Here is a 22,512-nt window from a genome sequence, read left to right as displayed (position 1 = left end):
TGGAAGGGGTGGAGGAGGAGTAGCGCAACATTCGTTTGCGCGAGATCATATATTGGCATTAGTATCCTTTCGCCCGCATCCCATTTTTGTGTGCGAGATTTTTACTGGAAGTAAAAACAAGTCGCGTAAGGCGAAAATAAAACATTTAGTCAAGCTGTCGAACTCACAGAATGAAACTGAACGCAATGCAATTTTTCAGCAAGACCGTATACTCGTAGCATCATCAGTCCAGACTGACTCCACCGCTCGTGGAAAAGGCAGTGGAATTGACAAGAAGAGCGGGGTAGTAGTTGCGCTGAGAAGGATAGCACGCTTTTCTGTACCTCTCTTCGTTTTAACTTTCTGAGCGTGTTTTTAATCCAAACATATCATATCTATCCGCAGCGTTCGACACCCTTGACCACGATATACTGCTGGCAAGGTTGAACACCACATTCGGCATAACAGGCACGGCTCTGGGGTGGTTCTGCTCCTACCTGACTGGACGCACTCAGGCTGTTGTGATCCAGAATAAGCACTCCGAGGACACCATATTAAAGTATGGTGTCCCACAAGGATCTGTGTTAGGCCCAGTGTTATTCACTATGTACATGCAGCCGTTAAGCAAAGTCATAAAGCACCACAATGTCCTGTACCACATGTTCGCAGACGACACTCAACTACAAAAATCCGCACACACCAAACAGTTTACAGAGTTAGTGCAGTCAATAGAATCATGCAGCGATTCCATCAAACAGTGGATGACAGTCAACAAGCTCAAGATGAATGATGATAAGACAGAGATCATGCCAGTTGGCAAACAATCAAAGTTAAAGCTTCTTTCAGAAACATCCAGTCTTACCCTTTCTGATACCACAGTCACATTCAGCACCAAAGTAAAAAACCTGGGTGTCCACCTTGACAGTAACCTGTCAATGGACGCCCACATCAACTCACTCTGCAGAACCGCCTTTCTTGAAATGCGGAGGATTAGCCAAATCAGACACCTTCTTTCCCTCGACGCAACCAAGACACTGGTTTCGGCTTTTATTTTGTCGAGACTGGATTACTGCAACTCGCTCCTAGCCGGCCTCCCAGACGCCAAGCTAGACCGCCTACAGCGCATCATGAACAATGCAGCACGTCTTGTGCTGCGCAAGCGCAAGCGCGACCATGTCACCCCTCTCCTCATGACCCTTCACTGGCTACCAATCAAATCACGCATTACATATAAAATAGCTACCCTGTGTTACCGTAGCCTTCAAGACTCTGCCCCTTCTTACCTGTCTTCGCTCTTAAAGCCACACGTCCCCACACGCAACCTCAGATCCGCTGACGCAGGGCACCTTGTTGTCCCACGCGTCAAACTGAACGCTTTCGGCAAGCGCGCCTTTACCTACACAGCTCCCTCTATTTGGAACTCTCTGCCCATGTCTGTCCGCCTTTCTACCTCTCTCCCTTCCTTCAAGTCCTCTCTAAAAACACACCTCTTCCGGGAATACTTCAACCCCTAGCCTGTGCGAGTGATTCGATGTTGTCCGTGTGTGTGTTTGTGTGTGTGTGCGAGTGAGCGACACGAGTATATGCGAGTAATTGGTTGTGTGCACTGTTCAGTATTTGCCACATTAAGGAGAGGGGTCGCTTGCCATCGTAGCGCGCTGTGGGCCGGCTGGGGGCGGGTTGCTTGCGAGGGCTGTATTTTGTACATTGATTATTTGATACATGTATAATTATTAAATGCGTCTCCAGGAATATGTTTAGTTTAAATCTTGTGTCGATACTATTTAATTCTGCCTCGCTATTAGCCATTGAGTAAAACTGTTTTATCACCATTGCTTTATTGTTGTTAATTCGTCTCCAGAAATATGTTTTGTTTTAATCTTGTGTCGATACTATTTAACTCTGCCTCGTTATTAGCCATTGAGTATAACTGTTTTATCACCATTGTTTTATTGTTGTTCTTTGGCCATTTACGTTGAATGACTTGTTATACATTGACATTGATAGTTTTATTCTTCTTCTTCTTCGTCGTTCGCTAGATAGTTTTATTATAAGAACCTTTTTTTTTAATTCCTATTAACTCGATGTTCTTTAACTATGTTTGTAAATTGTTAGAGGATCTTTTAGTAGAAGTGTTTAACTGTCGAAGCTGCTTTTACCTAAGAGACCGACTGTATATTGTGCTGTTGTACTTGTCAGACTTGATTGTACCAAGTCCTTCACATGTTGTAATGCGCTTAGAGCCAAATATTTTTGTTTTTTGTAAGGGATAGGCGCAATATAAATACACTTTATTATTATTATTATATGTGGGCGGGGATGTACCTCAGTCGGTAGCGCGCTGGATTTGTATCCAGTCACTGGCCGCTGTCAGCATGAGTTCGTCCCCACGTTCGGCGAGAGATTTATTTCTCAGAGTTAACTGTGTGTGCAGACTCTCCTCGGTGTCAGAACACCCCCGTGTGTACACGCAAGCACAAGACCAAGTGCGCACGAAAAAGATCCTGTAATCCATGTCAGAGTTCGATGGGTAAAAGAAACACGAAAATACCCAGCATGCTTCCTCCGAAAACGGCGCATGGCTGCCTAAATGGCGGGGTAAAAAACGGTCATATACACGTAAAATTCCACTCGTGCAAAAAACAAGAGTGTACATGGGAGTTTCAGCCCACGAACGCAGAAGAAGAAGAAGATATCTATATGTTTTTTGAATCAGGAACCGACAAGGAATAAGATGAAAGTATTTTTAAATTGATTTCGAAAATTTAATTTTGATCATAATTTTTATATTTTTAATTTTCAGAGCTTGTTTTTAATCCAAATATAACATATTTATATGTTTTTGGAATCAGAAAAGGATGAAGAATAAGATGAATGTAAATTTGGATCGTTTTATAAAAAAAATTTTTTTTTTTAACAATTTTCAGATTTTTAATGACCAAAGTCATTAATTAAATTTTAAGCCACCAAGCTGAAATGCAATACCGAAGTCCGGCCTTCGTCGAAGATTGCTTGGCCAAAATTTCAACCAATTTGATTGAAAAATGAGGGTGTGACAGTGCCGCCTCAACTTTTACAAAAAGCCGGATATGACGTCATCAAAAGTATTTATCGTAAAAAAGAAAAAAAAATGTTCGGGGATATCATTCCCAGGAACTCTCATGTAAAATTTCATAAAGATCGGTCCAGTAGTTTCGTACTCTGAAGCGCTCTACAAACACACACGCACACACAGACAGACACACAGACACAGACACAAACACACACACACACACACACACACACACACACACACACACACACACACACACACACACACACATACACCACGACCCTCGTCTCGATTCCCCCTCTATGTTAAAACATTTAGTCAAAACTTGACTAAATGTAAAAATGGGGAGTAAAAATTTCGTGCAGGGAGTTATTTGTTCGTGCCTTGGGGAGTTCTTTTCTCGTACGACAGGTGCACTCGGAGTACAAATTTCGTACGAAAGTTTACTCCGGAGTCATTTTTTTGTGGAGCTGTAAAAATTTCGTGTTATTCCGGCCGCTGAGAGACAAAAACCCCTTCTCGGGCAGGCTGTCCTGTTGTTGGGAGTCCGGTTTGACAAAATATCCTTGGCACAAAGGGTCAAAAATCCTCAAAATAAGGCCTTAAAAAAATAAGCTCTTATATTCAAAATAAGGCCTTATTTTTGAAAATAAGCCCTTATTTTCAAGAAATAAGGCCTTGTTTTGATTAACATGATCTCTATAGTCATTAACAAGTCGCGTATGGCGAAATTACTACATTTAGTCAAGCTGTGGAACTCACTGCACTGAGAATGAAACTGAACGTAGTCCGCCGCTAGTGCAAAAGGCAGTGAAAGTGACGAGCCTGTTTCAGTGATGCCGTAGCGCTGTGCTTCACAGCACGCTTTACCGTACCTCTCTTCGTTTTAACTTTCTGAGCGTGTTTTTAATCCAACCATATCATATCTATATGTTTTTAGAATCAGGAACCGACAAGGTATAAGATGAAATTGTTTTTAAATCGATTTCGGAAAGTTAATTTTGATGATAATTTTTATATTTTTAATTTTCAGAGCTTGTTTTTAATCCAAATATAACATATTTGTATGTTTTTAGAATCAGAACATGATAAAGAATAAGATGAACGTAAATTTGGATCGTTTTTTAAAGAATTTTTTTTGTTACAATTTTCAGATTTTTAATGACAAAAGTCATTAATTAATTTTTAAGCCACCAAGCTGAAATCCAATACCGAAGTCCGGCCTTCGTCGAAGATTGCTTGGCCAAAATTTAAATCAATTTGATTGAAAAATGAGGGTGTGACAGTGCCGCCTAAACTTTTACAAAAAGCCGGATATGACGTCATCAAAGATATTTATCGAAAAAAATAAACAATTATCCGGGGATATCATTCCCAGGAACTCTCATGTCAAATTTCATAAAGATCGGTCCAGCACACACACACGCACACACACACACACACTGCACACACACACACACACACACATACACCACACCCTCGTCTCGATTCCCCCCCTACGTTAAAACATTTAGTCAAAACTTGACTAAATGTAAAAACAAGTCGCGTAATTAGGCGAAAATACAACATTTAGTCAAGTAGCTGTCGAACTCACAGAATGAAACTGAACGCAATGCAACGCAGCAAGAGCCAAGACCGTATACTCGTAGCATCGTCAGTCCACCGCTCATGGCAAAGGCAGTGAAATTGACAAGAAGAGCGGGGTAGTAGTTGCGCTGAGAAGGATAGCACGCTTTTCTGTACCTCTCTTCGTTTTAACTTTCTGAGCGTGTTTTCAATCCAAACATATCATATCTATATGTTTTTGGAATCAGGAACCGACAAGGAATAAGATGAAAGTGTTTATAAATTGATTTCGGAAATTTAATTTTGATCATATTTTTTATATTTTTTTATTTTCAGAGCTTGTTTTTCATCCAAATATAACATATTTATATGTTTTTGGAATCAGAAAATGATGGAGAATAAGATGAACGTAAATTTGGATCGTTTTATAATTTTTTTTTTTTTTTAACAATTTTCAGATTTTTAATGACCAAAGTCATTAATCAATTTTTAAGCCACCAAGCTGAAATGCAATACCGAAGTCCGGGCTTCGTCGGAGATTACTTGACCAAAATTTCAACCAATTTGGTTGAAAAATGAGAGCGTGACAGTGCCGCCTCAACTTTCACGAAAAGCCGGATATGACGTCATCAAAGACATTTTTCGAAAAAAAGAAAAAAAATGTCCGGGGATATCATACCCAGGAACTCTCATGTCAAATTTCATAAAGATCGGTCCAGTAGTTTAGTCTGAATCGCTCTACACACACACACACACGAACACACACACACACATACACCACGACCCTCGTCTCGATTCCCCCCTCGATGTTAAAACATTTAGTCATAACTTGACTAAATGTAATGAGGGTGTAAAGAAATAAGGCAATATTTATTTTAAGACCTTAATAAAATAAGGCCTTATTTTCGATAAGGCCTTAGGAAAATAAGGCCTTAAGAAACATAAGCCCTTAAAAAAATAAGGCCTTATTTTTCTGCGCATCACCACTGCTCGCCCTAATAGCAGCACACAATAACTTAAATGACACATATAGACGACAACACACACACACTAGGCCTACACTCATACGCACGCGCACACCGGCTCACGAACGGTCGTCAGTATGCGCGTGAGCGCGAAATAAGAGATAATGAATGGAACAAGAGAAAACATTTCCAAACGATAAACATTATATATGACACTGGTTGAAATCGGTTGTCGCACCTCTCCTGTACACCAGTGTACCTAGACTACCTACCCTAACGCATTTGCAAACACTGACTGACACTGACACACACGGCACGGCACTGGGCCGGCCGGGTGACACACACTGACACACACGGCGCACACTGACGCTCTCCGGCACACACACTGACAAGGCACACAAACTAGTAGACACAAAGACACACAGACACATAAAGACATTACAACACACAAACACACACACAGTGACACTGACACACACACGCACGCACGCACGGCCGGCACACACACACACACACACACACACACGGCCGGGCACACGCACACACACCCTCTCTCTCTCTCTCTCTCTCTCTCTCTATCTTTCTCCCTCTTTCTTCAGTCTCTTTCTATCTTTCTCTCTCTGTCTGTCAGTCCGTCTGTCAGTTCGTTCGTCAGTCCGTCTGTCTATCTGTCAGTCTATCTGTCTGTCAGTCCGTCTGTTTGTATGTGTCTCTCCTCTCTCTCTCCGCTCAGGCTCTCTCTAACGCCGCTCCGTCGGGGCCGAGTAATTCATAGGGTTGTAGTAATTTAAACTAACAGGGACTTTTTATTGAAATAAAAAAAAGAATGTTAAAAACGATATCCCTGGAAGGGGAAGGTCAACAGCAGTTCTGCTTATGCCCACACTGGTAGCCGGGGTTTAATACTGAGTGGGTAGGGTTTCACAGCACAGAGATAAAGAATAGAGTTCTATATCTCTGTGGGTTTCACCAGAACTGACAGATAAACGATGATAGTCACCCTATGAAGCAGCGGGATTGATCTCGTGATTCATGATTTTCTTAAATTCTCATTCAGCTTACAGTTTTCACTTGGCTGTTTACTCTGGTGTTCGGACTGGTTCGAGTCGGCTACCGGCAGTCAGTCGGTGGTAGCTATGTTGCGACCCATCTCGTCATCGGCGCTTTTCCGGAAATGACCTGCGCTTTGTTGGAATTCCAACAATGGCCGCCATTGTAGAAAATCCAACTTTGCGCTACGCGATTCTAGAAATGTACCGCGCGCATAGTGAGAATTCTGCTCTTTCTTAGAATGCGATGTAAAATGATACAAGTCATGATGGCCAATGATGGTCCTTGTGTTTTAAAGTGATCAATGCTTCGTTTTGAAAAAGCAGATGCATTGTATAACGCACCAAACCAACCGAATTACAAAGAGCAAAAACACTTTTGATAACTTCGGCGGGCTGTAACAACACAGTTCAACGACCCATCCCACTCGACCAAAACGCACCAATTTTACGTAATTTTTAACGTTTCAGATCTTACATTTTACAACAACAAAAACACAACAAGAGTGTTCCGATATAACTTTGCACTGGTAACTATCGATTGTAATAATTTGTTACTCAGTCTTAACTGATTATATATTAAACTCACACAGTCTCTCGATCTGGGCTGTAGAGACAGCATTACGTCCCTTTACCGAGTAGGCTCTTGTCACTGCATGGTAATCTAGGCTCATGAAACGTAATGTGCAAGTCTGTGCGCTATAATTGATGTGCCGGATTGATTGTTGCAAAATGTTGATTCAAATTAAAGATGATTTCAGCCTGTTGTAACAAACTAACACTCTACTCTGAGAAAAAAAATCATTGTGTTCAAAATAGATCGAGACAGCAGCAACTAGCTAGCTGCATGCATGCGCTGAGTGAATTGTTACACAGTGTACCCCCACACCCCCAATTCAAGACTTCCCCTGTATAAGACCTTGTTTTTTCATATACCTTATTCATGACCTGTGAAAAGGGTATACTTTTTTGTGCCAGTCGAAGGGTTGCCATTTCTAGAACGAGGCAGCTCGTTTCCGGAAATGCGGAGCTTTGTTGGAAATAAAATGAGGTTTCGGGAAATCCCGTTTATTCCAACTCTGCCCCGGATTCTTACTTTGCGCCCAACAGCTAGCGTCTTGAAAAATTACTTTCTTTTCTTCCATAACCGACTCGGCCTTCTGAGAATGCGCGTTGATAATGTGTAATCATTCTCTAAAAATATTGTAGAGCTTTATCTTTACCATTGTTGCACGTATTAAGTTTTCTCTTTAGTATTGTACATCAGTTTCTGAATGAGTATTTCAAGCGAACCGCGGATTATGACGTCATTGATTACTGTGTAGTTCATGTAGGGCTGTACTCGTGGGTTGTCTGCACTTGAGGTCACCACACATCTTCCAACTTTCTTTGAAAAGTTTTGTAAGTATCAACCTTTTTAAAGTCCCGATTGTATCATTACCACACATACGTAATTTTTTAAGGAATAAATGCTTATCTCCCACTACAAGTAGGCAAGTGCGATGCCGGGAATACTGCAAAATTCCAGATGAAAGTGACAGATTGTTGAGCAAACCGATTATCGTCTGCTTACACTAACACTGTAGCAGTAACAGTGGAATGCTATTTCCTGGTTGACTTGAAACAGAGTTTACAGAACACTGTGCTCGATTGATGGGTGATACGGTCACGTTTAAACTTTAACCTTACAGTGGTAGTAGGGGCTTTATACATTCGAAACAAGTCACTTTTAGTTTAATCAAAGCACAGGCGGAAGGTATAGTAGTAGTCCAGTGGACGATACCTTCCGCCTGTGATCAAAGCAGAGAATATTTCTTGTAAATTAAGTTCATTGACTGGATGAGCTCCAAAAGTAAGCACTATTTTGGGCATGTGTGTTTTTATTTGTTATTTTGAAACTTTGTTCCCTTGATTAATTTTCATGGAATAATATCAAAACATGTTTGTGTATGCAGTTAAATGAGTAATAGAACAAAACGTGTAGCTGATATTGGAATACAGTTGAAGGTATGAGAATTTAAGTTTTTAAGTCTGTGATTTTTTCCAAATGGACAATCATTTATCATTGCTATACGTGTGTGTTTATTCCTTGTGGCATGGTCAGTCAGCTGCTAGGCATTTCTTTGTACATTGTGACAAAATGCAACATGACGCGCCATATATCAAACCGAGCGTTAACCATGTACCAGCAGCTAAAAATTCTCAAGTGTTCTCGGGTAGGTTTGAACTGATAGCGGACACAAAATGTGACTGGGCGCGGGTCAGTCGGGGTACTGGATTGTGTAAGAGTGAGACCAAGTATGGAAACATGGCTAGGTAATACTACATGTGGCTTTCACGTTTGTTAAGCCTGGGAGCCTGTACAGGCACCAGAAAGAAGAAAAAAAGTGTTTTTACCACGCGTAATGCTAAAGAAATGGCATTTGCAGGACAGCCAAACGAGTGTCCGCTTTCTTATGATTTCCAAAGTTATTGTTGCCAAAGATAAACTAGAAAATGTTCCTATTCCGGCATGCATGTGCCGAGTTCAATATTGAGTGCCTTTGCCTCTGAAATCTGTGCGCAGAAAGCTGCAGCTGCATCAACGTTCCTCTTTTCTCTTGCTCATTCCGGGTCACTGACCACTATGCCAGCGATCCAAGTCCAGGGAAGCTAACGCATCATTAAGAATTTTTATGACACAATAGCCGACGGCCCCTGGTTATACAGCAGTAACGCTTATGAAGGAATCGGGTTGAAATGCTGTATGTTTTACTTGGTGACATTCTGCAAAAGAGCAAATCTCTACCATTAGTTAAGAATGAAACAAGCTGTTTATCAGGAAAGTAAAGTACTTAACACAGACCTGGGAACCCATACGATTTCGCCGTATATTGTACGCATGATTGTCTAGAATAAGATCAGTACGGTCAGTGGGAAAAAAATACGACGAGAACAATTCCTAGACTACTTTTCATCATAAGCGCATCCCGAAGCCGATCCAGTATTTTGACACATGATTACACAATTTTTGTCAGTACACGTAAAGCATTTGTTTTGGTAAACTTAATTAACGGTGCGACAGACGCGTGTACGTGAAGCATGTTTGATTCATGGATGATCAAATGCTGTGTGGAGTACGCTCATGTTTCTGAAAATACACTAAGTTTATTTGAGAATACTCCAAGTAAAAAACAGGAGTTCCCAGGTCTGTTAACAGTTTTGATAATCACCATTCATCGAGTCACCATAAACAAATACACACACACACATGCACACACACACACACATACACACACACACACACACACACACACACAAACACACACACACACACACAAATACAATGTATGTATAGACTAGTTTTGTACTTGTAGGCCTGTTCACTTTATAAGCTAAGTATTCAGTTGGGCACTAATAAAAAATAAATGCAGTCTGGAGAAAAAAAAAGGGCGAAAAGGGAAATTTGAAAAGAAGTAGACTAGTGTTGCATCTGAGTGGATAAATCGGCCCATTTCCTGATAGATTTCCTGAATTGGTGCACATCCATGCATATATCATTATATGTGTATTATAACCAAATACTTTGCCATCTGACAATGCGCTCTATCATCTGTCTGAGATCCCAAAAATTTGGAGTGTGAAAATGAAGGTAAATTTACAGAGGTTATGAACATAAATTCTGTAAAAACAAAGTCTTAAGAGGGGGGAAGTCTAAAATCAGCTATGGGTTATTGGGTATGAAAAAGGGGTCTCACTGTAATTTCATCAACAAGACACTATACACAAGCTTGAAAGTTGTTCCAGTTTTGCATAACTGGATGAACAAAGACAGGAAGCTTAGTAGTTTCAAACTAACATGTAGGTAGTAATTTAACAGTTCCTCCTTTTTGAAGAATAGCTGGTTATTATAAATGATCGAGCTTACCAACCGACAGTTTCACAAAAGCGCTCAAGTACACAGGACATGACTCATGGTTATAACGTTATTGTTGTGGGCAGGCAACATCCTGACAGATTCTCTTAATTATATATATGATGTGTCGCAAAGACTGAAGTGTGTGTGACAGTGAATGAGTAACTTCATTTGGTAATGTATAAAAAGTTTCCTTACCTTAATTGTCATGGCTATTCTCTAGGATTGAACATAACTGCCATTGGTTTTTGTTTTGTTTTTGTTGTTGTTTTTTTTAGTAAAAAATATTGTTTAATAGCTTTAACATCGTCAAGCAACATTCAGAAACACATCAAGAAGCGTAGTAACGAACAACACTGTCAAACTTATCATTTCATTTTAATGACCCGCTGTGGTACCCAACTCCACAGAACAACCCACACCTACATTTGAATAGTTTCTAACGTGGAGACTGCCGTGTGAACTGATTTTATACACATCGGAGTCAATTATTCGCTGCGATTGCTAGTTTTAAGTGGTCAACCACGTGTTATTTTTTTATTTTTTTATTTGATTTTTTATTTATTTATTTTTTTTAAATTTTTTTATTTATTTATTTATTTTTTACTTTTCGGAAGACGCTTAAGCGTGCCCTTTTAATCGATAAACAATAACATTATATAACACACTTGGTATCTGTATGTTTAACTGTACATTAATCTGTGGCACAGTTCATTGTTGAAAAAAGTTATAAGGGTGGAATATTGTAGCCCTCCGAAATTCTGAGGGGGGTGTACATGAAAGGGTGGTTCCACTGTATATTGGAAGACCAAGTGTCCTGACTCACTGTAAGGACTTACATTTTCAAAGACATTAGTTCACATTTGACAAAATTTTGTATGATTTGTGGCAAATTACTGATATTGAAACAGTTCATTGTAATACAGCTGAACTGTGCAGGTAAACATTTACATGTACTCAGTTACTTTATGTAGCAGTCAATGAAATATATATATATACCAAATATTACAAAAAAATAAGTTAGGGTAACTGTGATGTGTGTGTGTGGAGAGACAGACAATTCTTTTTGGCTCTCCATGACCATCTTGCCACAGGTAACAGGCTGGGGGAAAAAGACAATGGGACATTTGTCCCCCTCAACCAGCTTCTAATGGGACATAGTCGAAGGCAAGAACATACTCCAAAACTATTTTTGTCCTAATATTCAGTTAGGTGTCAGTTGATAATTTACCACTGTATCTTGTTATCGGGGTGTGTGTAAGTTGTCAGAAACAAGACTGACATTTCAAATGTTCAACATGAGGCACGCTCAGATGAGTAAGAGGCGGACAGAATTTCAAAATCGGTAGGATTTCTTGAAGGAAATACTGACTGCCTCTTCCTTATTGTTGAAAGCTGCTAGCTGTCCGATCTTGCTAAAGGTTTTAGTTCCCTTTTGGACATCTGAAGCGTCCTTTGTATCGCTGATCATCAGAACCTATAGTCACTGCTGTAGGCCCACCTCCCTGAATTTACACTGCTAGAGTTCAACATGACCTGCAGCGCTTGACATACCTCACAAAATATAAGTCCCTTATCGTATAGAAGCCCTATCGTATAGGGTAACCCTTCAGTCAATGTTGTTGGAACATTTGTTTTGTTGAAATGTCTTCGGAATTATCAGCAGCCTAAGCACGTTATTCTTCATCTCACAAAACGTAAGTCCCTTATCGTATAGAAGACAAGGGTAACCCTTCAGTTAACGTGGTAGAATGTGTATGTGTGTGTGTCAGTGTGTGCATGTGTGTGTAATTGAGTGTGTGTATGCAGTTCTGTTAGCACTCTGTTTGGTTGTTGTGTTTGAATGTACTATGTATTGAATGAACTCAAATCAAGATATATTCCTGTGTACCGTGGTTGAAATAAAATCTTCTGTCTATGTCTTATGTCTTTGGTTGTTTGCTTTGCTCATTCCGAACGCTGTACTCTGATGTAAAGTGTGCAAAGGACGGCGCAGTAGTACGTAATGTCAGTGTGCCCTTTGATGTGTGAAGGGAATTCTGATAGGACATTTTGAGATTTTATGCGCCAATGGCCTAGGGCGCACTAGTAAACCAAACCCTGTTGCCAGAGCCTGAACACAATCAACGCTTTCTGAGATAATTGCAGTTAATTTACACTTCATGCAATTATTTGTCTGTCGAACATCTGCATGTTCACTATAAAGACCATTGGGTCGATGTACTCGTGAATGTCTTGTTTTATCAAACTTAAAACATTCCAGTACCTACTACCATTCTAATGTTGGCATGCTTTAGCCGAGACCCGTCTGGCTTAATGGATTTTGGCTAGCCTGGTTTTTTTTTAGTTTTTTGAAAATGAAATGGTCCCAGGTTTTTAGTGTCCATCTTCTAGTTTCAGGTTGACAGATTGATTAAATATGTCTTGATATCACTTCCCGCAACTTGTTTGAACTTCGATCCTTGCTTTTGGAACATTAGCTGTATATATATTTCTTTTTGGATTACAACATTTTATTTTTTTTTCATCTTTTGTAATTATTGTTGGAACAAAGAAAGGGTAAAGCTTGAGCTATTAATCTTATTTCATTTCAGGATCATTTATGAGATCTGCGTAGGTTTTTTCCCTCCTTGAAAAACTTTGGCTCTGCCTTGTATTTCAAGCTCTGCAGCTCAGTCTTATAATCCAGATGGCAATTTATGATTCATGATAATTTTAAGGTTACTCATACCTTGAAAAAAAGGAACAAGTGAAAAATTTATGGACTGTTAAGAGCTGAATAGCCTTGCTACTACGACATTACAGCGCTGGGCAGTCAGGGGTACACTCCCTGAACTGCAGAGTCGATCCTTGTTATAACCATGAGTGTGTTAGGAAAGGCAGCTGTGTACACACAAGTGCACCAGAATTAGTGTAGAGCAATATAAGCGGAACAGTGCGAACCCCAGCCCAAACCCCTCAACGTCCACCCATCTTAACATGGGGGTACCACTGTGAAGCTAGCTTGATCTCAATGGTGTGTTTGTTGTGTGTGTGTGTGTGTGTGTGTGTGTGTGTGTGTGTGTGTGTGTGTGTGTGTGTGTGTTAGTGTGTGTGTGTGTGATTTAGTTGATGAAGTCACTTATCCACTATAATTTGTATTACTATTATCATCCTTTGATCAGTAATATTTTTGTAAGGAAATGAACCAATATCAATTAGGAAAATGCAGGGTATAGTTTGAAACTACAATCTTGGTCCATTCTCCCTCTCTTAACAAAGGTATTTATTTATGGAACCATGAATGTTTAATCATGTGTCTGAAGAAAATCACGAATGCAGGTCATTGTCTAATTCTGTTCTGAGAAAATTAAGATAAGTAAAGGTGCTACAGACAGCCATTGTCATTAACATTAACAATGTTAGATTTCAGTAATTTTAAAGTCACAACATAAGTAGACAATGACTAGTCTAGGATTATTACCGGTAAGTGATCTTTGCTCAATAACAAATTATGTTGATAGTGACTTTAGATTTGTTTACTATGCCATAATGACTAGACTTTAAAAAGTAAAATAGCACTTTATTTGTGGTTAGCTGTGATGAAGAGTGAAGAGATTAATAGATCATGTTTCATGTGTGTATTTGCACTTTCACTGATGAAGCCTGCATTTATTGTCTGGTGCTAATTATAAAGTAATTTGTGACCATCAGCGAAACAGTGATTGCTGTAATTAGCTGTGCTTTGTAATTTGGTAATTACCTCAGCTTGTTACACGTGTGTAGTAGTGTATTCAGGCTAGTCTTAATTTTGAGGCAGGTTCAGTGGTACGCAAAATACAGCTGAGTTATGTGAGTGAACTTTTTTCCTTTCTTTTTATGAGTATAATTGTATTAGACATCATTGAAAATTCTTTCTTTATTTAATACAACATAAAAACCTATCCTGAGCGCTGCAAACTGTCTCATTATGTTATACATGTACATGTACATGTGTGCATGGTTTCAGCACAGGCCTTTATTGATGAAAAGCTAATCTAGGATAGGAGTGTTTTGAAGTTTAATGTCAAACTCTGCACACTAAAACACTCTGAAATGGGTTATCGTGTTTGATTAAAATCTGTCCTTCTCAGTATGTGCATTTTCACGCTTTGATTGAAGTGCAGAATTTAAGTATATTAACTTCTTTGGGTGGGAAAAAGTCAGAATGATTAAAGCTGTGAAGCACTGTGGTGCATTTTTCAACAGTTTTGATCATTAGTTCAGCTACTTTTAGAAAATAGTGACTGACAAGTATTCACAGCTGATATTAGCTACAAAGGGGTCGAATCATTCAGTTGAACCTTTAATTTTCCTTCATCAAAAAATTCACATTCTCAACAAGTAGCTTCTACTTCTAGATAAGTCGGAAAAACAAGAGGCTATGAACAGGAAAAGAAGGGCTTCACTGTAAACCTGTAGCTTAATTAAGGACGCCTGCTAAACGCAGACCTTCAGTTGTTCTCTGATACAAGAGTCTTCTCTCACCACACTGGTACCACTGTGCCCTTTGAGATGCATCCAGTTTTGCCCACCATACAACATTTTACTTCCCTCTTGCGACCCATTTAGGCTCTTTTCATTCACTATGTATATAGTGTCAGTTAAATTAATTCTTCCCTTACACTCAGACAATCTGTTTCCCTCTCTTCCTGTCTGCACCATGACTTTGTCCATAATTAATAACTTGTTCTTGTGTTTTATCTGAAAATTAAAGCTGACAACATCCCTTACCATAAAGTCTTGTCACAACAGGATCTATCTCTATTAAACTTAGTGATAACTCAGTTTTATTCATGACTCATCTTTTCTGCTTTTACATTCATTTGAATGGAGTTAATTGTTAGTTTATAGGTTTCATAGTGAACCGACAATCATGGTTTTCCACTGCATCAAATGATTCGTCGGTCTGTGCCAGTGAACTCTTGTCCATGATTCTTTACACGTGTGCGAAGTCCAAAAACGACAGCAAGTGTTAATTGTTCTGCTTGTTAACGTTCTTAATGTTGTTACTGTTTATAACGTGTATGCAAGAAATTAATAAAAACAAGCTTAAACCAAGTGTTGTTCGTTCAGTGCAAGACACTAAAGAGGCACCCACATGGTGTTCTCCTTACTTCGGGGTCTTCTTCCCACTAGGTGACAACTGCATACACCTACCTACTACTTCAAATAACTACTTGCTCCTCCTACCACCTCCTCCTACCACCCCACCACAAATATATTCCATGCAATTGGCCACCTCCAATGTAAGTACATTCTTAGCTGGTGCAGAGAGTGTCCTTGTTAATGGCTGGTACCACTGTACTCAAGATAGGAGGGATTTTCACAATGTCTGTCTGGTTTGATTTCAGAGCACAATCACGTGTAACTGATGAGCTTGTCATGAAGATCCTCACAGAGCAGCAGTGACCATTGGCAAGTTTGTTCATGCTTCCGACCCAGTGCCAAGGCAAACATGAAAAGCCGGAGCGAATGTCTTTGCCTTCTTCTGGCTGCAGTGTTGCTTTTGACAATGTGCAGTCAAGTTCTTGGTGTCAACATTGACTCCTGTGATACAGGTGTTGGTCTCACGCATGTGTCTGTGGACGCTCAGACGGGAGATGTTTATGTGGGCGGGGATAACACACTGCTGCACTTGTATCCTAATCTGACGCTTCATCAGGCGTTAAGCATTGGGCCCGTCCGAGACAGCTTGTACTGTGACCCCTCAGCCAGCGAGTGTACGGGTGGAATTGTGACCTCCAATAAGGTCACGGTCATGGAAGTTGACAAGCAGAAACGAAAACTTCTGGTGTGCGGCTCGGTACGACAGGGTCTCTGCCGTCTTCATTCTCTATCCGATATCTCCAACTTCGCCAACAGCTCCAGCGATTTCTTCTCAAACCTGGTAGGAGGCAAGAAGTCTGTGGCTGTCCTCATGTTCAACCAAAACACCACCAGCCAGCGAGATATACTGTTTGTAGGGCAGGAGTATGACGGGAGGAATATGAGCCTTTCACCCAATGTGATTTCCACTCGCAAAATCAGCACCACAGCAGGATCATTTCAGGTTAATTTTACGCAATACAACCAAAGGTTATCTCTCATATCGGGGTTCGATATTCATTCACCCTTAAAAGCGTCATACCACATGGAATTCGTGGACATCTTGCAAGATGATAAATATGTGTACTTTGTCACAGTGCAACAGAAGTTTGTGAACAACGGTAAAAGTCCTTACCCGAGAATCGGGCGTATTTGTAATGATGACGAGGTTTACGTATCCTATGTAGAGACAGGGTTGCTGTGCAAGCATAATGATGAAAGCTATCCCAAGATTCTCACTGCTGCTATTGAAGAGGGTGTGTTGTACTTTTCCGCGGGGCAAACGTATGACAAAACCTTTGAGTTGGACCCCAACGCTGGTTCTGTGGTGTGCGCAATACCTGTGTCTGTACTGACAAACCACTACACACAAATCAGCTATGAATGTTACCAAGGAGATACCACGGTGCATATCCTAGCCTGGAAGACTGGTACAGATGATAGCAGGTGCACTAAAGATGGGGTATGTAGACATGTAAACCGTGTGTGTGTGTGTGTGTGTCAGTCTGTGTGTCTGCTTGACCTTCATCAAATGTCGATGTCATAGAGGATTGAGTTCTGGTTAATAAAAAAGGGTAATTAGGATATATACTGTATTGTTTTTTGAAGCAAGATCTTCGTAAAGGTTGCACACAAAGGTTCTGATGACCACTAAACATGACCCAGATCTTGTAGACCCTGGTCAAATTTCAAGGTCACAGCTAGTGGGAGCGATTTTGGGTCAGTAAGTAAGAAATTATCATTTTCTTAACTGTTCATAGAGCCAGAGCAGCGGATAATTTATTTCTGATTTATTTTACACATGACGAGGGAGAGTTGTATGAGCATTTGCTGTTCTTGTTTCTCACAGAACACCCAGATTACAGAGGATTTTTGTGGGAACGAGAAAAACTGGGGCATTCAGTCGAAGCCTGATGAAAGGTTGAGCAATAGCATTCAAGTCCTGGAAAAGTTTGATGACGAAGTGGTCACTAGTCTGTCCACTATCCAGCAAAACGCTCAGACTGTTCTTGTCCTCGGTACTGACTCTGGCAGAGTCTTAAAGGTATGATCTGTTTGCTTACATTATCTGTGTTTCCTTCTCTCTCTCTTTGGTGTGTAAACTTGGTTACCTTTCAATTAAATCAAACTGTGTGTGTATAATGTGTGTCTGTACTTGGCACAGTGATTAGGCAACAAAAAAAAGAAGTCTGTTTACGGTAACATAGGCCCAAAAAATAGGGTCGGTAGGTCGGGATATTATTATAAATATTTTTTTTCTCCCAAAAAACATATTTTAAGTCATTTTGCCAAAAAACAAAGACTTTTTTTTTTAATGTTTTTTTTTTCTTTCTCAAATGCCAAAAAAAGTCTAGGGTCGCGCGAAAAAATAGGGTCGGTCGGGATACCGTAAACAGACTTTTTTTTGTGTGCCTTAAGACAGAGTCTTAAACTAGTTAAATGTTTGATCCTCTTGCTTGAATCTTGTTTTTTTTCTTTCTATCTTTCTTTCTTTCTTTCTTTCTGTTTGCTTTAAATTAGATGGAAAATGTGTTTGTCTGTCTTTGTCTTTTTTCTTCTTCTTGTTTCGTTTAGTGCAGTCTTGTTTTGGTGGTCATGAGTGACCAGACTTGCTGAAGGCTCATTTCTATTCAGGGAAGCTAGATAAAAGTAGATAGGAAGTTTGAACAAGCTTGAGCTTGTCACGAATGAATAAATGCACCATCATGTTCATAAAGTTTGTGTTTGTTAGTGGTAAACAATTATCTTGCTACCGGCACGGTTGGCCTAGTGGTAAGGCGTCCGCCCTGTGATCGGGAGGCCGTGTGTTCGAACCCCGGCCGGGTCATACCTAAGACTTTAAAATTGGCAATCTAGTGGCTGCTCCGCCTGGCGTTTGGCATTATGGGGTTAGTGCTAGGACTGGTTGGTCCGGTGTCAGAATAATGTGACTGGGTGAGACATGAAGCCTGTGCTGCGACTTCTGTCTTGTGTGTGGCGCTTGTTAAATGTCAAAGCAGCACCGCCCTGATATGGCCCTTCGTGGTCGGCTGGGCGTTAAGCAAACAAAAAAAACAACCACAAAAATTATCTTGCTCTCTTGTGTTTTAAATTTGATTTGACTGCATGTTTTTCAGATGCATGTGAAGCAGGCAAGACAGAGCTTGACATCAAACCTTTTTGCAACCTACCAACTGTCGGAGGAAGCTATAGAAAAAGATTCAGCATTTGACCCAAAAGAAGAGAATATCTACCTACTGTCAGGAACATTGGTATGTGGAAATTCACCAACAATCGTGTCCTGTTAACAAAGAAGATAAAAGTTGATTGTTCATTTTAATGCTTGTAACATATTTTCTCAGGTGCCAGGTTCTGCATAACATTCTTACTCTTGTTATTGCATGCCTATATCTAGAGCACTTTTGTTTTTTAGATCTTCTCATTAGCGCTCTTCCTCAATTGGTTATGATTTTTCAGTTAGCAGACATTTTGAATAAACACAATCCATTTTCAAGTTCCTGGCTGATCTCCTTATTTTCCTTTATTAAAAAGCCTTCAGGTTTTACACAGACTACATAACATACATTTGGGAGTTAATATGGAGTAAGCTTTACATCCCAAGCCATGAAATAAAAGCCATGACTAAACTGTTCTCCCTTTGAGCTATGTTTCCATATATGGTGATGCAATCGCGTGTAACGTTTAAACAGTGTGCCTGGTGTGTTCATATGTACCAGTGTAACTGTGTGCATGTTTTACCCCAGGTGCCGGGTGTTTTCAGGTGTACCGGTTTAACTGTGTGCCTGGTGTTTTCAGGTGTACCGGTTTAACAGTGCCTGGTGTTTTCATGTGTACTGGTTTAACTGAGTGCCTGGTGTTTTTAGGTGTACTGGTTTAACTGAGTGCCTGGTGTTTTCATGTGTACTGGTTTAACTGTGTGCCTGGTGTTTTCATGTGTACTGGTTTAACTGAGTGCCTGGTGTTTTCATGTGTACTGGTTTAACTGAGTGCCTGGTGTTTTCATGTGTACTGGTTTAACTGTGTGCCTGATGTTTTCATGTGTACTGGTTTAACTGTGTGCCTGGTGTTTTTAGGTGTACCGGTTTCCCAGCAACTCCTGCGCCTTGCACACCGACTGTGGCCAGTGTCTTAAGAGCAGGGACCCCTTGGGCTGTGGCTGGTGTGAAAACACCTGTACCACTGGGAACGAATGCCTGTCGCCCAAAGTTTGGACTGATCCCAATCCCAGGAGCTCTTATCCTTCCTGCCCTCCAACTATTCACTCTGTAAGTGCTTTAAGGGCAATGGTTTTTGGGATGGGTCCAAGTGGGTGGATGCACTCATCCCATGTAAAAACCTAAACAGATCTGTACTTTTTATTTGATTGATTGCATGGAAAGTAGGACATCTTATAATTTAATCGAAAGCTATGACTGGAAGACTAGTTTTGTTTGTAATACAGTCAAACCCTTTTTTTAAATCTTCAGATGTCGGAGAAAATCAGATTCTGAAATGGAGGTAAAGTTACAGAAGTCATGAATGGAAAATCTGAAAAAGTAAGATGTTAAGAGGGGGGGGGGTCTTTATTTGAAACATCCTAAAAGGGAGCTTGAATTCCACTCTATAACCATAACCATATTGCAGATATCACCACAGTCTGGGCCTGTGGCAGGAGGCACTGTACTGACCATAAAGGGAAGCAACTTTGGGTCAAACAGTGGTCAGGACACAACTAGCCGCAAAGTGGTCATTGGAAACACCACCTGCCAAGTGACGAGCGTCACCTCAGCAAAGTTAGTACACATGTGGGCTCTCTGTGGTCACTTCAAAATTGGTTTTTTGTTAAATTTGTTGGTGTAGTAAAATGGGTTGCTAACAATTCCATGCTGCCTGGTCTCAGAATGAGAAATAAATCGACTGTAGCCTTTTTATTTACCTTCCAGCCTACCATCTAACCCCATCTTTCTTCCCTCTGTTAAAACCTAATTTTTTTATATTTGGAAGTTTGCAGATGGAGGGACCACTACAGTAAATTGCCTGTTTTGAACTTCCAAGTTTTCTGTTGTCAGAATGTACGTGTCACTTTGTTTGGCTCATACATGTATCTTAACACTTTGTACCCCACCTATGTTGACCAAGTTTTTTTTAGCCAAGACCAGCTGTGCTGCAGCAGGTCACTCAGAATTGTAGTAACTGTGTAGAAACTGTGTATCAACACGCTGGAATGCAGGCGTTAGATGGACGTTACAGGAAACGACTGAAGCTAACAGTCTGAGCGGATATATCCGTACCTGGTCAGATAGAGCCATATGAGTGGGTACGGATATATGGGAGACAATGAGTTAAAGGCACAGTGCGCCTCCCATAAACCATCACAGATACTGTGTCAGGCTTTTACACACAGTACAAACACCCTTCCATTTGAACGCTCACCAAACGGGAACATCCCAGGTGCCCTACGTAAAGAGCGAGCAATTTTCACAGAATTAATTTTGCGGATTGTCTCAGAGACAATCGGACCGTGGCGCGTTTTGGCGCTAGACCTAATTTTAAAATCTAAATAATAAATTGACAGCTTGTTACACAAACATTCTTAAATCATAAAAGAATTCTTTTTTCATCAAGACAAGATCAGTACAATTCGAAGTTTTGAAAGTTTGAAAAAAGAAATGCCCGGAAGCAGGGTCATGCAAGGTCGTAGTTCTCGTAGCAGACAACGGTTTATGCCTATCGCCAGTTCCTCTGAACAGTCCAAAGCCATCGCGAGAGTTCTTGTGAACCACAGCCGTTTGTTTCGTGCATAGTCAGAGGTACATAATAACGTGCTATTGCAGATAAGCTCACAGCGAGTCGCATTCAAATTACTAACTGACGACTGCATTGTGAAAAAGGGAAACTGGATCACACGGGTTCACGATGGCTCAGGGGTAAGATAAACCACGCAAAAATAAATTCTTTGAAAATTGCTCGCTCTTTACGGAGGGCACCTAGGATGTTCTCAAGAGGTGAGTGTTTAAATGAAAGGGTGTTTGTACTGTGTGTAAAAGCCTGACAGTATCTGTGATGGTTTACGGGAGGCGCACTGTGCCTTTAACCAAAGAAATTCAAGTGAAGTTGAAGTGAACCTGCGAGGCCCCCTGGAACTCCGGCATTATTTATTTCCTTGAAACTCATTCTTCCTTGAATGGATTGCTTGCAAGGCCATTGCACTTCTACTAAATTTGTTTTAAATTACATATTCTTACTCCGAATCACATATACCATTGACACAGTCTGAGATGCTAAGGTCTGAAAACGCTTACCCGTCTAACATTTTTAAAGGGAAGCAACCCCATCACCAAAAGAGCTAAAAATAGCCATGGTAATGAGCACATACTCTGTGAGTTACCTCCCATTGGTGTGTACTACGTCACTACCTCTATCACCACGTGGCTACAATCATACGACTTTTTCAGCTTCTTGAGAGAAGGTTGTCTGATTTTGGCGCTCCCGTGGCTGACTCTTGTGTTGGTTGACACCTGCCGGCCATGTTACCCATCTACTTTGCTTGCTGGCTTCTGTACTTTGAGCTCGTTCCTTTTGTCGTTATATTGACAGGAATTTTTGCCTTGTAGTTGCTGAATTTCTGTCCATTTTGGACTTGTGTTTTTCAGTAACTTTTGTGGTTTGACGCCATTTTTGTTGTTGGTCAGCATGGCTGACTCGGATAAAAAGCGGGGTAAAGCCGACGTTAAGGGCAAAGTTAAGCCTAAGTCATCTTCTTCTTCCAAACCACCAGTGATAGTTGTTGTTTCTGATGAAGCTCGCAACACGCTTATGACTGTGCCTATTTCTGCTCCTAGCGCACTTGTGTGTGGTTCCCAGCTGGACACTTCTTTTGTTTCTGCCTCTCCCTCTGTGTTGGCATCGGAGCAGGGTGCT

The 22,512-nt window shown here is 40.5% G+C and overlaps 1 protein-coding gene across 1 annotated transcript in view; it reads left to right on the top strand.

Moving 5' to 3' along the window:
• Positions 1-7,963: 7,963 nt before the first annotated feature.
• Positions 7,964-22,512, top strand: part of LOC138969245 (hepatocyte growth factor receptor-like) — a gene marked incomplete in the record, with an annotated part of 40,920 nt that continues 26,371 nt past the window's right edge. Inside the window, 6 exon segments of the mRNA XM_070341991.1 lie at positions 7,964-8,012; positions 15,879-17,074; positions 17,462-17,656; positions 18,729-18,863; positions 19,686-19,877; positions 20,236-20,384. Of these exon segments, the coding sequence (XP_070198092.1) occupies positions 15,983-17,074; positions 17,462-17,656; positions 18,729-18,863; positions 19,686-19,877; positions 20,236-20,384 (1,763 nt within the window).

The sequence above is a fragment of the Littorina saxatilis genome, linkage group LG6 (assembly GCF_037325665.1).
Source record: "Littorina saxatilis isolate snail1 linkage group LG6, US_GU_Lsax_2.0, whole genome shotgun sequence".
NCBI classification, from domain to species: domain Eukaryota; kingdom Metazoa; phylum Mollusca; class Gastropoda; order Littorinimorpha; family Littorinidae; genus Littorina; species Littorina saxatilis.
This window is presented reverse-complemented; position numbering and strand designations above follow the sequence as displayed.